Source organism: Culex pipiens, chromosome 2 (genome assembly GCF_016801865.2).
Source record: "Culex pipiens pallens isolate TS chromosome 2, TS_CPP_V2, whole genome shotgun sequence".
NCBI lineage: Eukaryota > Metazoa > Arthropoda > Insecta > Diptera > Culicidae > Culex > Culex pipiens.
This window is the reverse complement of record NC_068938.1, coordinates 158,310,970-158,326,968: the sequence shown is the minus strand read 5'-3', so window position 1 is coordinate 158,326,968 and position 15,999 is coordinate 158,310,970. Positions and strand designations below refer to the sequence as shown.

At 38.2% G+C, this 15,999-nt stretch overlaps 2 protein-coding genes across 6 annotated transcripts in view; both read left to right on the top strand.

Annotated features, from left to right (window-relative positions):
- LOC120424751 (uncharacterized) overlaps positions 1-15,999 on the top strand; it is a 422,527-nt gene that overhangs the window by 35,631 nt on the left and 370,897 nt on the right. The window lies entirely within an intron of this gene.
- Positions 3,564-5,662, top strand: LOC120424752 (myogenesis-regulating glycosidase-like). The gene is made up of 2 exons (XM_039588945.2): positions 3,564-5,359; positions 5,416-5,662. The coding sequence occupies exons 1-2, from the start codon at positions 3,625-3,627 to the stop codon at positions 5,604-5,606; spliced, it is 1,926 nt and encodes a 641-aa protein (XP_039444879.1). The 5' UTR covers positions 3,564-3,624; the 3' UTR covers positions 5,607-5,662.

The window sequence follows — 15,999 nt, the reverse complement described above, 5'->3', positions numbered from 1 at the left end:
AGAAAATTCTCTATATTTTGCTTATTCGGACTTTGTTGATACGACCTTTAGTTGCTGAGATATTGCCATGCAAAGGTTAAAAAACATGAAAATTGATGTTTTCTAAGTCTCACCCGAACATCCCACCAAATATATTTGAAATTTTCCGATCTTTTCGAAAAAATATTATCAAAAAATTTAAATCAAGACTTACATTTCAAATGGGCGTAATATCGAATGTTTGGCCCATTTGAAATGTTAGTCTTGATTATAAATTTTTGAATATATTTTTTTCGAAAGATCGGAAAATTTCACAAATGTTTCATGTTTTAACATTGTAAATCGGATCTATAGTTGCTCGACATTAGAAAATGGTGGGTTGTTTGGGTGAGACTTAGAAAGCATCAATTTTCCTGTTTTTTTAATTTTTGCATGGCAATATCTCAGCAACTGAGGGTCGTATCAAAAAAGTCCGAATAAGCAAAATATAGAGAATTTTCTCAGCTTTTCAAAAATATTTTTTTCAATAGTGGGCAAACATGGGCACTATTTTTAAAAAATGAAAAACTGTGACTATTTCCAAAAAAGTTACCCAAAAATGGTTATAACTTGAAAACGGTGCACTTTATCAAAAATTCACTACAGTACTTTTTGATTGCAAATTCGATTTTACATCGAAAAATGAAGTTGTAAAATTTTTGCGACCAATATTTCGATTTTTTGAAAAAATCTGTATTGATTCAAAAAATCATAACTCGGTCAAAGATTTTTCGCCCATTCTGGAAATTTCAGAAAAATTGGCATTTTATGTCCTCTAAAACATATCAAAAAATAAAAAAAAAATTAAAAATAGTGTTGTTTTGCAAATCAAGTTTTAGTGACAAAAAGTTAAATTAAAATTCTCCAAATTTTTTTTACCGTGTATCATTTTTTTTCAGTGTAGTCCATATCCTACAACTTTGCCGAAGACACCAAATTGATCAAAAAATTCCTGCAAAAGATACAGATTTTTAAATTTTCACATATCATTTTTGTATGGACAGCTGCCAAATTTGTATGGAAAATTATGTGGACAAACCAATGATGCAAAATGTCTTCTTTGGGCATACCGGGAATCGGGATATTTTTGAAAAGTTCACTGTTTTACTATAAGTGGTAAATATAATGCGTAAAATTCGGTGGAACTAACTCTTACAGCTCTCAAAAACAAAAACAATGAGCTGTAACTTAATTTATGCTAAGGGAATGGTTTTAAAGACATTGACTGTTTGTTAAGATCCTATTTAACATGTACACATGCTACATACATCATAAATAGTAAAAATAGTCCCAATTTTCACCCAATAACAATGTCGCATTTTTTTATGGGCCATACTGTAAATTAAAATTATTTAAATGCATAAGTCATCTTGATACATCAATCGAAACAAAACAAAAATCGAGGAAGAAAACTCTAGCAAAAAATGTAACAAGAAAAAAATAACTATTTTCACATTCAGAAAATTGTGCCAACCACTGCAAGTTCCTACAGGCAATGTCACACGTCCACACTCCTCCAATTAATAACCTGGCAGGATTGCTGAACCAGGTGTTGGCAAGGTTGACGGGGGGAAAATGGGGGGGCCATTGACCGGTCGTCGTTCATCAGCCATCCAAGGTGGTCTCGCGGCAAGGTTCAACTTACGGAATCCAATATCTTGCAGTGTTTTAGTTTTTTGTTGATTTCTCTGCTGCATGGTTTAATTTTCCGTTACGCGCTCATTTCAAAGGAATTCAAACTATCGCACAAACAAATGAAACCAAAGCTGCAGCACGAGACGTTGCGTTGGACGGACCTTGCATTAGGTATCACTTTCACTAAAAACCTCATAAAAAAATGGTTACGCTTATGAGATAGCATGTTTCATCATCCAGGTAACAACACCAGGCCGAACAAAACCAACCGCCGCGGTTTTCACTTTTCAATACCGTTTGAACTGAGCTAAAGCCTACCAACTTCAGCTCCGGTAGCGCCGGCGTTTCTTGGTGTAAGCTGGCCGCACGATGGCCAGCGGACGGTGTGTCGACTTGCATAGCGCTGCAGATGGAAAACCTAAAGACCGGCAAATATAACCATTTCGTGTTAACTCATCAGATAGTGGCCTAAACTGAATCACGTCATATCTTTAAGCTTTTTGAGACGGATTTTGTTTATTTTTTTTATTTTTTTCATTGGGCTAAGGTATCAATTAGTTATGCCAAGTTAAGTAAGTTAATTTTGACAAAAAATAATGTTATCATTAAAATTCAATAAAAATCTATAAACCTCTCTTCAATTTGCGTAAAAATGTGTTCTAAGAGGAAATTTTTGTCTCTGATCACGAATCCGAGCTCTATTTTCAGATACCTCGTGACGGAGGGGCAGTACGACCCCTTCCATTTTTGAACATTAGAATAAAGACGTGTTTTTAATCGTAATCATATTACTCATCGAAAAAAAAAATCAAAATAGTTTGATTACATTGACTGAGACACTATCAACTCAAATTATAAAATCGGGGCCAAGATTCTTAGGTTTAGATTCCAGATATACAGATTTAAGATTTTTAATAGAAATAAATTTGCTAAACATAGCAGAAATTCTTAGCCAAACGGTCAAATTACAAACAAATACTTCAACCATTGCTCATATCTTTGAACATTCCACGAAACGTTTCCAGATGTCATAAGTAACGAGAAACGACCCGTAAATACCCAACTAAAGCATGCAAGACCAATTATCCCATTATGCTACTACCTTCAAAGGGCTCTACGAGCCTTAAGGATTCCACTTGTAGCCAAAGCTCATTACAGATCACAACACTGAGCAGATCTCTCTGTGGGCAGACGTCATCTTCCAGAGGTGGCCATTTGGTTAAATGCGTTTTGATTTGAGCGCCTCTTTCACGTGGACTGAAAAAAATGCCGTGGCCGCCGTTTTGTGGTCGTCATAACGACAAAGAGACCTCTGCTCTTAAATGTGGCGCGTCCAAAGACTCCGCCGGTCGTTATCGTTAAAATAATAATTATAATTAGCGGCGGGGAAATAATTATTGCGATTATTTTCCAACTCATTCACCACACTCACTGGCTGGCTTGAACTCAGTCTCAGAAGTTGTTGCTGGATCGAGGGGGAGAACGCAACGGTTTGAGCTCTTTTCTTCTCGCGGTTTTTTTGGAGTCCGCTTGCCGAACCAATTGCACCCACACAACACTGTCGCTTTGTCGTTCGTGACGACTAATTGGGCGGAAAACTGGTGGAACTGGATGAATCCAGCTGTGGTAGCGGGGAGTTAACGAGAGGTTGAGATCTCTGGACAAAATCAGTGTAATCCGATTTGAAGATGTTGTTCCATCCTTAATTTAAAAGAAAAGGAAGGCGAATCGCGAACCACCCTAACAATGCTGCTGATATCTGAACTCAAATTTGCTCGAATCAAAACCTACGACAAATATTTCACCAGTTGAGCACCTTTACACAATGATAGGAAACAATCAACATTCGCCTGACTATCGGCGAACATCTCACTATAAAAGCCCCCTTGGGCGCCTTCCCAGAACGACAGTCGTGGCGACCTCCGCGAACGTAACTAAACTGCGCCAGTGAAAAGTGATACTCAGCAAACTATGAAGAATCTTCCGGTGGTGACCCTCGCGGGTCTCCTGCTGGTGGCCACGGTTAGTGCCGTGCAATACAAGCTGGAGTTCTACGAGGCGCCCGTAACGGCAACGCTCAACAGTACCAGTCGGGTGCTCACGGTGGCGAATGACGGGAAAGTGGTGCAGACGATCACGTTGGGACGGGATTTGGGGACGTCCCAGGACATGGAGGAGATTGCGAATGGGTTCAAGTTGAAAAGCATAGACGGTGAGGAGTTTGAAATTACGAAGGATGTGGACGAGAGCGGTTTCTCGTTGTTTACCGTCGCGAGGAAGTCCCGGCACCGGTCGCGGAAGGTGGTGGACTGTGTGAAGATTTCCGGGGCGAATTGGTACGGGGGACCGCAGCAAAAGTATCAGTACTGGCCGATTCAGAAGTTGCGATTCAACGAGTATTCGTATTTGAGCAAGGAAGCGGATAACTGTGCGGTGGGTGATCGGTATTGGCTGAATTCGTTGGGATCTTTTGTGTTTGTGGACAGAACTGCACCGCTGTTTGTCGATCAGAACTACGGAGAGCCGGGTTATTTGTGCTTGGAGGCGAAGAAGACGCTGCCGTATGACGTTTATGATGCGACGTATTCGTTCGAGTACAAGGTAGGAGTTGCAAATCATGCTAAGGCCGCACACCTGAAGGCTGTGGGTCACATCCTCGGGAAACCTACGGGATATCCGGCGGAAGAGATGGTCAAGTATCCCATTTGGTCAACGTGGGCGAGGTACAAGAGGGATATTGACCATGATTTGGTGCTGAAATTCGCGGATGAAATCATCAGCCATGGTTGGGTGGACACACAGTTTGAGCTGGACGACAACTGGGAAACTTGTTACGGATCGTTGACCTTCAATACGACTCAGTTCCCTGATATCCAGGCCACTATCGCAGCTATCAAAGCGAAGGGATTCCCGAGAGTGACCATCTGGATTCATCCGTTCATCAACAAGGACTGCGAACCGATCTACTCGGAGGCAAAGCGGATGGGATATCTGGTAGCGGATCATACCGGCAATACGGACACTCAGTGGTGGAACAGTCAACAAGGTCAAGCAGCGTACGTGGACTTTACGAAGCCCGAGGTAGCGCAATGGTTCAAGGACAGATTGGCGAATGTTTTGGCTGTGAGCGGGATCGACAGCTTCAAGTTTGACGCCGGTGAAGCTAGCTGGTCTCCTCCGAATGCACTTCTGAGTGGTGATCGCAAAGACAACCCAAACAATATCGTGTACGACTACCTCCGAACGGTAGCCTCAACCGGCGGAAACCTGGTTGAAGTGCGTACCGCTCACAATACCCAAGATCTGCCCGTATTCGTGCGCATGATCGACAAAGATTCCGAATGGGACTGGAACAACGGCCTGCCGACGCTGATCACCACGCTGCTGCAGATGAACATGGTCGGCTATCCGCTGGTCCTGCCCGATATGGTCGGTGGAAACGGCTACAACGGAGCTCCGAGTAAGGAGATGTTCATCCGCTGGCTACAGGCGAACGTGTTCATGCCCAGCATCCAGTTCTCGTACGTTCCGTGGGACTACGACACCGAAACGGTTACGATCGCCAAGGCCATGACCACGCTGCACGAGAAGTATACTCCGCAGATCATGGCCCGCTTCAAACTGGCCGTATCCGACGGCCTGCCGGTGAATCCACCTCTCTGGTGGATCTCCCCTGACGACACCAATGCCCAAAAGGTCTTCGATCGTAAGTGGGCCAAACATTACCTCAAGAACCCCTCTCTAGCAAGTACATTTTTTCAGAATTCCTCCTCGGCGATGACATCATTGCGGCGCCGGTCATTCGGGAGAACGCTCGCTCGCGGGATATCTACCTGCCGGCGGGGACGTGGATCGACGGCAACAGTAACGCGGAACATACCGGCCCAAAGTGGATCCGCAACTACAGCGTTCCGCTGAGCATGCTGCCGTACTTTGTGCGCAAAGACGCCTAGTCGGTGAGCGTTCTGAAACGTAAGACTTGAGCAAATATAAACTTGCGGGAGCTGAACGGCTTTGTTTGGTTGATAAACACTTTAGATATCACGGCCAAATAAAGGCTTAAGCGATAATAAAGAGTGCTCAATGGCTTGCGTGATTGTGATTGTACTGATTGTTGATAGTGATTCGTCATAGAAGTTTCGAGATTGCCACCAAATAAGATGTCTCTGAATCATTACCTCAGAAAGTTACATCATTATGGAAAGCATAAAACATTCACTCTCTGTCCGGAAATCGCTTACTTTCAAGAGGACTTCACCATCCCTCGTACCGAAACCCACGTGTCAATAACAAACGAGTACACAAGTCAAATAAAAACTGAACCAAACAAAACCCGATGTTTACAACCTGCTGCCCGTCGCCCGTTAGACACCTCCGGACAAATTGCTGTCTATCTTCCATCTCTGGTGGCCCCTGTGCGAACAAGTGCCTTTCAAAAACACCAACCTCAGGTCGGACGACCACCTCGAAGCTGGCAGTGATTACCACCTCAAAAGGTGCAACATTTTCCCTTTGGCACACACACACACACGTGGTCTGTATGGTGGGATGTACTTGTCGGTCTCATCAACGTCGCACCCCGCCAGAGCGCAGTGCAGACGAGATGTGATCAAGTGCGTTTTATTTGAGTTAAAGTTTTTTTTTCTCTCTGCAGTTTTTCTGTGTACTTTACCGGTGCCGCACTGCCACTGTGAGATTGCTGAAGCAGCATCCCCAGATGAAGTAACTTGGCGCAGCTTTTGATGGTTCTTTTGCCATGTTTTGATTGCCGATTTCGTAATGTCAATATTATGGTGCTTTTTGCGGAGCTTATATGGAAGCTGGTACTGGGCTGTTATCTGTTTTCTTCTTAGGTTTTAGTGTTTTCGAGATTTAATCAGAAAATAGACGGTTTCCACGCGAAATCGACCATAAAAATACGATTTTGAACCGGACCATTTCCGATCTTAATAAAACTTGCTGGATCGTTTGTCCTACTCAAATCAACAACTCCTGTGCACTCAGTTTAGTAATTCACAATGGCATTTGAATTTTAGGAATTCTTTTAGTTTTAAATTATTGGTAATTACGTTTAAATTGAAAAAATCATATCTTTCGAAGCAGATGTTCAAAAAATCGATCGAAAGTGTGTTTTAACGAAAATCGTGCGCTCTTTTCAATGAAAATATTTCCAAAAGCCAAAACTTTCATTTTCGATCAAAAAACAGCCAAAAATCAAATTTTCTTCGAAAATCAGGCTGAATACACCCTTTGATTCAAATTTTGCCATTACCATTCGAAAGAGCGGACAATTTCCCACTTTTCTTCCATAGACACCAAGTTGGAGCGAAAGCGTTTTCGAGTGGTTTGTAAATAAAAAGCTTTTTTCGTTTTTTTTTAAATGTTTTTCAAGCAACTAAATTACATGTTTTATGGCAAATTTTGTAACAGATCCCATTTTTAAACATAAAATAAAGTTCTGCTTCCGTGTTTTTGAGTTTTTCCTTGACGTACCAGTTTCAAATACATATAAAAGGAACGAAATAATGACTAAAGATAACCAAAAAAGGTGCACCTTAAAGTAACATTTCCTGAACCACTTTTATTATGGAAAAATGTTTATCTCACTCGTCAGTGTTGTTAATACCTGCAAAATAGTTTGTTTTCCTATTTTTTTTCCAAATTTATCTGGAAACATCAACTTTATTCGTGTTTATCAAAACTGTTTGCGTAGATTTGAAGCTAATTACATCCAGAATAAATTTGCAGAATAAACATGCTATTTCATCAAATCTATGAAAAGTTACAACATTTTTTGTATAGAAAAGCTGCAAATTGTAAAATTCTGTGATATTAATTCCCTTTTCGTCCTACTATTACTTAAATTATTCTCAGGATGACAAATCAAAAACCCTGTGTTGGATTTTAATTTTATTATATTTGTGGGAAAAAAACACGTTTACAAATTATTGAACATCTTAGAAAATTCTGCTAAGCGATTTACAACAATTTTCTAGGCAAACGGCATGACCAGACTCTAAGGTGCTCGGATCGGCTTCAAATCTTCGGGATTCTCTACCCAAAATAGTTTTATACATAATTTTTGTTAGGTAATTATGGTGGTTCTTGGCACGTCAGGGTGTTCTTTAAAATGGCAATTTAGGCGATTTTGCCAAAAAAACACACATATTTCCAAAAACAACTTGACATTGTTTCAACCAACTTAAGTTATCAGGTTTGTACAAGAAAAGTGACTAATTTGGCTTTCAAGGAAAAATCCGCATTAGTTCAGTTTAAACGGCGTTTGACAATGATTATTAAAAAAATTGTCAGCTTTGAACCGCCCTGACACGACGGGAATCACCCTCAGACCCAAAAAAAATAGGAAAACAAACTATTTTGCAGGTATTAACAACACTGCCGAGTGAGATAAACATTTTTCCATAGTAAAAGTGGTTCAGGAAATGTTACCTTAAGTGATTTTTTTTGGTTATCTTTAGTCATTATTCGTTCCTTTTATATGTATTTGAAACTGGTACGTCAAGGAAAAACTCAAAAGCACGGAAGCAGAACTTTATTTTAAGTTTAAAAATGGGATCTGTTACAAAATTTGCCATAAAACATGTAATTTAGTTTTTTTGGAAAAAAATTAAAAAAAAACAAAAAAAGGTTTTTATTTACAAACTACTCGAAAACGCTTTCGCTCCAACTTGGTGTCTATGGAAGAAAAGTGGGAAATTGTCCGCTCTTTCGAATGGTAATGGCAAAATTTGAATCAAAGGGTGTATTCAGCCTGATTTTCGAAGAAAATTTGATTTTTGGCTGTTTTTTGATCGAAAATGAAAGTTTCGGCTTTTGGAAATATTTTGATTGAAAAGAGCGCACGATTTTCGTTAAAACACACTTCCGATCGATTTTTTGAAAATCTGCTTCGAAAGATATGATTTTTTCAATTTAATCGTAATTACCAATAATTTAAAACTAAAAGAATTCCTAAAATTCAAATGCCATTGTGAAATACTAAACTGAGTGCACAGGAGTTGTTGATTTGAGTAGGACAAACGATCCAGCAAGTTTTATTAAGATCGGAGATGGTCCGGATTTTGAGTGGTCGATTTCGCGTGGAAACCGTCAATATTAGAAAACCAGCTGTGAGATTTTGATCAATTTTGTTTTTTATAGAAGGGTTATTTTTTTAAACTTTATAGGATTAGTGATTTTTCACGCTAAAAAACAACAATTTTCACGGGGACTTTAATTCCAAAACTCCAGATAGATAGTGTGAAAACTACATATTCATGCTTCAAATTTAGTTTAAAATGCAACATAAATTTTCATAACCAAGACTAGTGTAAAAGAATTTTAGGAAACATTTTAATTTTTCATCAGTTTTATCTAAAATTTATATGTTTTTTGTTAAAAAGCTTATAACCTTAGTAAACTGAATAATAAAGTTGATTTTTTTTTCTAAAAACTATAGCAGATAAGATAATGGTACATTTGACTTAAAACATCTAATTTTTGCACACTTTAAATCCGATATGTATAAGAAAAACTAAGACTATCACAGTCATCCGGAATTCAAAATAAGAAGTTTCAACGCAAATATATTTTTATTATATTTATATTTCCAGTACATGTTTCGATTTACTGTTATTATTGTTCTTATTAAGCTTGTGTGAAAATTTCATGTCAAGGTTTATTTAAGGTGGTAATAATTTCTGAACACTCACAACTAGGAATAGATGTTATTTGTTGTTTAGGCAACCAAAATTAAGACGGTAAAAATAAAAGAAAGAGGAAAATAAAAGTTTATAATTTTGGTAAGTTTTTTAAACAAAAATTGTTGGCGGGTTCCTCTTCCCGCCAAGATCAAAATTGAGTTTTTTTTTTTGTACGATATTGATAACCATGACCAAATTAGATGAAAATTGAATTGGTATCATTAAATGTCGCAAAGAGGGTTGTGTAAGAAGAATTAGGGTTAATTGAAAGTGTTCAAGAAATTTTAGTTTAAAGTTAAAAATGTATAGAGCACTAGAGCTACCAAGGGCGTAAGAGGTTTAAATATGAAACTTCCAAAACATTTTTTTGCTGTGAAAATTCTTTTATCCGAAGTCATTTATTAGGCTGAATGATTTAAAACTACTTTGTATTATATAAAAAGTGCGCAAAAGATCCAAACATATTTTAAAAACTCGCTTCAAATGTCAGAAAACTCAGAGTTTGAGTTTGATTGCATAAAATTTGTATTTCAAGTGAAAAAGTAGATTTTTAAGGTAATTTCAATGGTTTTCTATTTATTTTGATCTCATGAAACAAGATTTGGTTTGGAAATGATATATATCATGAATAATATATTTTTAAACGCTGTTAAGTTAAGAGCGAGTTTTTCACCAATGTGTAACAGGTCGTATCGAGTTGTTCCGATTTGGATGAAACTTTCAGCATTTGTTTGTCTTTACATGAGATGAACCCATGCCAATTATGAGCCCTCTACGACAAAGGGAAGTGGGGTAAAACGGGCTTTGAAGTTTGAGGTCGAAAAAACATAAAAAATCTTAAAATTGCTCGCATTTCCGTAAAACTTCATCAATTCCAACTCTCTTAGATGCATTCGAAAGGTCTTTTGAAGCCCTTTAAAATGTGCCATAGACATCCAGGATTGGTTTGACTTTTTCTCTTAGCTTTTGCAAATTACTGTCAAAAATTGATTTTTTTAAAACCTTAATATCTTTTTGCAACAGCCTCCAACACCCATACTCCCATAGGTCAAAAGATAGGTAATTACATGGACTATAAGCCTACGGTGTTAACTTTTTGGCCAATCGCAGTTTTTCTCATAGTTTTTCGATTTTTCTAGAACAAACATTTTACAACGTTAGTTTTTGCCCTGTAGGCCGCCATAGCGGCACTTTTTGGTCTCTATTTTGCCATATTCGGAATCCTCGGACAATTTCACGTAAGTAAGGAGTATTGGAGTTGTAAATTTGATTTTAAAAATAATTAAATAAAACATTTTTGAAAAAAGAAATAGATCTTATTCACCCTGTGATCAATACGTCAAATGCTGTATCAAGTAGGCGAAAACCTGTTTTACCCCTAATTAAACAAATTGTTAAAAAATATTTAAATTCATTCTAAATGGCAGTCCATGTAATTACCTATCTTTTGACCTATGGGAGTATGGGTGTTGGAAGCTGTTGCAAAAAGATATTAAGGTTTTAAAAAAATCAATTTTTGACAGTAATTTGCAAAAGCTAAGAGAAACACATTAAATTTTAAATTTTAAAAAATTTTAAAAACATTTTGAAGGGCTTCAAAAGACCTTTCGAATGCATCTAAGAGAGTTGGAATTGATGAAGTTTTACGGAAATGCGAGCAATTTTAAGATTTTTTATGTTTTTTCGACCTCAAACTTCAAAGCCCGTTTTACCCCACTTCCCTTTGTCGTAGAGGGCTCATAATTGGCATGAGTTCATCTCATGTATAGACAAACAAACGCTGAAAGTTTCATCCAAATCGGAACAACTCGATACGACCTCTAGAACAAATCGAGCAATATTTACAAATACTGCCTCTTAAGAAAAATTAAATTTAGCGGGATTTGCTGGCAATTTCCACACAGCACACAGCATTTCCATATGAAACGAGCCTAAACAAAAAAAAAATCTGATTTGGCTAAAATAATTTGACCCATTTTTTTTTTTTTTGTTTGGCTTTTATGGTGACCTACGCCGTCTTAGGGTGGTCCCAAAAATGGTCAATTTTAGCAAAAACCACATTTTCAAAAAATCATAGCCCCAAGCCGTTTTCGCTTTCAAGACAAATAGTTTTCAGTCTCAAAAATTGAAATGAAAAAGTCGTATAAAAACGCTTGACTTTGTCTGAACCAATAAGCCAATGTTTTTTTTTAATGGGATTCCGAAATTTTTCATAAAATATAGAATAAAATTAGGAAATGATTTTTTGATTTTGAAATCTTGGTTTTTCGATGCGGCATTTTTTTTCTCTAAAATTGCAATAACTTTATAAAAAACTAAACTTTTGATACCCAAAAATGTAATGAATAAAAGGTTTTTAAATGGAATTGCTGTATATTAAAATAAATAACATATAACAATTTATAAACATAAAATAATTCCTGGAACAAAAGTTACTCAATGTAATAAACTTCATGAAAAAAAAAACTAATTCATATTGTTTAATCTCTTAAAAACGTTTTAAATTCAGTTCCACTCAAATGTCATAAAGTGGGCTGATTTGAAACCAAATTGCATATTTAAAATTCTCTAAGACTTAAGAACAGCTCCGTTCAAACCTCCAAATAAGTCGTATAATTATTTTTGTTTTGGTTGTATCGAATTTTACCAAATTCTTCCCTCATCTAGAAATTCATAAAAAACGTCTTGTAAATGACGGATACCTTGGACGGAGGACTGCTGAATGCTTCTAGGTCTATTCCTTCAATATCTTTTATTTTCAGGTTCGTCGTTTTATTTTCGTTAGTAAAGATAAGCAAAAAAAAACCTTCACAGAAGTTCATTGATTTTTCAATTATTGGCCTGATGAAAAAGGCCCCACAGGCAAATTGTCCATCAGTGGCGTTGACTTTCAAAGATGTCCGTCCGCGGTGAACCCATCCTGGGGACCAATCAATGCACGAGCTAATGGACGTGAAACGAACCTCATTATTGTTAGTTGAGGCTGCTCACGGTTGGGGTGTTTATTTTTGTTTACTGTTTACCGTTTTCAGCAGGTGTGTATTTGTGATGGCTGACCTCGATTGGGGCGTTTTGTCAATGATATAACCTGAATGTGGCGTTTTTTTGGTGCACGTGAATTAGGATTAATGATGGCAATTTTTGTGTTTGTTGCCAACTTGAAATGAGGTGAGTAAATTAGGTGAACAGTTACACCTGATTGGGGTCGGAATGCAGTTTAAAGTTTTGCTAGGTTGATTTGTGGCGATGACGGAGCGGTTTCTTGGGTAGAACTATGATTGTTTTTTTTTTGTTTTTGGTGAATCTGTTAGTTTGAAGTCCAGGCAACAAATACTTGAAAGATTTGAAAAGATTGGGGTCGCACACAGACATTACTTTTCTGCCATGATTCCAATCTTCCATAACCAGATCATAACTAGAGAACACACGTGTTTCAGACCGTGGAATTGTACTTAACGGATTCGAGCACCATACCTCGCCGAGATTAGATTTACTTCCCGGTTCTACAAATCCCTCTCCAGCAAAGTGCTACAATGTATTCTAAATCCCAAAGGTGTAAAATCTGAATCGTGCCCCGGCAGAGTTCAAGACGATTAGTGTAGCAGAAGCAGCATGGACAAACAGACCTCGCTGCTGATCGGAATGTCTGCTAGGTTTACAGTTAGGCCACACGACCGACTGTGTGTCCAGAACCATCATTCAAGACACCCTTGAAGAAGGGCTTCGCTGGGCAGCGTCACTCCGATTAAGATACGGATGTTCGAGGTCGTCGCCGTCCCAAGAAAGATGGTTTCGTTTTTCGTTCTTGGCTGCTCTTCCAACTTGGAAGATACGCGGTCAACAGCTGGTCGATGGATGCTGCTGACTCATCCCGGTGCTGGATTACTGCGGGAGCAGAGAGTACACTCCGGGCAAGCTTGTAGGCAGTGGAATTTGATCCGGGACTGCCTGCAGAGCAGAGCTTTGGTTGCGCAAAGCCGTGACCGATCGTATCTAATGAAGTGTTGAATCGATAAATTATGAACGCGAGAGAGGGAAACATTCTGGCTTCGGAGGTGTTGGGTTGCAATATTGCCTTGTAAAACTGGATCGTTAGATTGGTTCGGGATGAGCTTCTTTGTGGTGAGAAATGGAATTTTAATGAATGTATTTTTACTGTGTAATATTTTTTTTCTCCAATTCATTATCCAAATCAATCAGAAAACATTTCTTGAGGTACACATGTTTGAATATCTTTTTATCAAATTCGTTTGAAAACTTCTTTGGAAGAAAACTAAAATGCAAAACTCAACTGAAAAATTAAGAAAATACACTCAACCCCCGGTGATTGGTCACTTTTTCGTTTGACAGTTTTTTAGTTTGTACCCCGTTGGTTGGTCAAAGTCAAACTAAAAAGTGACGAACTGTCACTTTTTACACGGCGCTCACGCACACTTTCAAAACAAAAGTTTGGTAGTGTGTGTGAACTCTGTGTAAAAGGGGTGTCAAACTAAAACGTGACCTCGTTCGTTTGACAACAGTTGGTGTCAAACCATCTGGATTTGAGTGTATTTGTTTTGATATAGATGGTTATTTAAAATACTAGAAATAAACTTAAACCTTACAGCAAAACACGTTATAACCTCGTTAAAATTGACAAGAACTTCCTTTTCAGCCAAAAGGTTAGATCATTATCAAACATAAACCTATTTTGCACACCAAAACAGATATCAAAATCGCAGTAATAATTCACATAATTAGCACCCGTGACCAGCTCAACATTTTTTACAGCAAGCCCCATCACTACCCCCGAATCCATTCACACCCCTGCTCCAGTATTACAACCCACCCCTTCCTACCGTGAGGGGGTTAAGCTGTAATTATTGACGTTATCCAACCAGCAAGCCAATCGTCAACTTTTTTGTTCACCTCTTTTGCCTTCCTCACTGAGGTAAGGCTATAATCCTGCTCTAAAATTGAACTTTTTAATTAAATCTCGAAAACCCACCTTGATGTATACATATCAACTCAGAATCGAAAACTGAACAAATGTCTGTGTGTATGTGTGTGTGTATGTGTGTGGGTATGTGTGTGTGTATGTGTGTGTGTATGTGACCAATAATGTCACTCAGTTTTCTCAGCACTGGCTGAACCGATTTTGACCAAACCAGTCGCATTCGACTTGGTTGAGGTTCCCATACGGTGCTATTGACTTGTTTGAAGTTTCGATAAGTAGTTCAAAAGTTATGTATAAAAATGTGTTTTCGCATATTTTCGGAAGTTGAATAAATGACAGTAAACTGAACCAAACATCATCATGTTGTACATCGTTAGTTAGGTAATTGAAAGACCTTTCCAACGAGTCTAAAACATTCAAGATCTGGCAACCCTGTATCGAGTTCTGACCACTTAAATGATATTTATGTACTTTTTTGTAGCCGGATCTCACTTAAAAGCATGTAAACAATGTCCGGATCCATCATCCGACCCATCGTTGGTTAGGTAATTGAAAGACCTTTCCAACGAGTCTAAAACATTGAAGATCTGGCAACCCTGTCTCGAGTTCTAACCACTTAAGTGATATTTATGTATTTTTTTGTAGCCGGATCTCACTTAAATGCATGTAAACATTGTCCGGAATTCATCATCCGACCCATCGTTGGTTAGGTAATTGAAAGACCTTTCTAACGAGTCCAAAACATTGATAATCTGGCGACCCTGTCTCGAGTTCTGACCACTTCAGTGATATTTTTGTACTTTTTTGTAGCCGGATCTCACTAAAATCCATGTAAACAATATCCGGATCCATCATCCGACCCATCGTTGGTTAGGTAATTGAAAGACCTTTCCAACAAGTCTAAAACATTGAAGATCTGGCAACCCTGTATCGAGTTCTGACCACTTAAATGATATTTATGTACTTTTTTGTAGCCGGATCTCACTTAAAAGCATGTAAACAATGTCCGGATCCATCATCCGACCCATCGTTGGTTAGGTAATTGAAAAACCTTTCCAACGAGTCCAAAACATTGAAGATCTGGCAACCCTGTCTCGAGTTCTAACCACTTAACTGCCCCTGATCGCATAAATGTCCCATATGCATTTTCATCGTTTTTGAGTTATTGATGCAGTTTTGTTCAAAATCGTGTGATCTTTCAGAAAAGCATATAACATCCAGTACATTGTTCTAGAAATCAGGAGGAAATCCAGTTTTTTCGAGAAAACTTAACACGTACCCTTATGTGTGGGACAAACTTCAAATGCGTTTTTCTCAGGTTGCTGTTTTTGCATATGGGACATTTATGCGAACATGGGCAGTTAAGTGATATTTATGTACTTTTTTGTAGCCGGATCTCACTTAAATGTATGTAAACAATGTCCGGATCCATCATCCGACCCATCGTTGATTAGGTAATCGAAAGACCTTTCCAACGAGTCTAAAACATTGAAGATCTGGCAACCCTGTCTCGAGTTCTAACCACTTAAGTGATATTTATGTACTCTTTTGTAGCCGGATCTCACTTAAATGTATGTAAACAATGTCCGGATCCATCATCCGACCCATCGTTAATTAGGTAATCGAAAGATCTTTCCAACAAGTCTAAAACATTGAAGATTATGATGCCACTTATGAGCCCTTCATTGATATGTGTGTTTTTTTGTA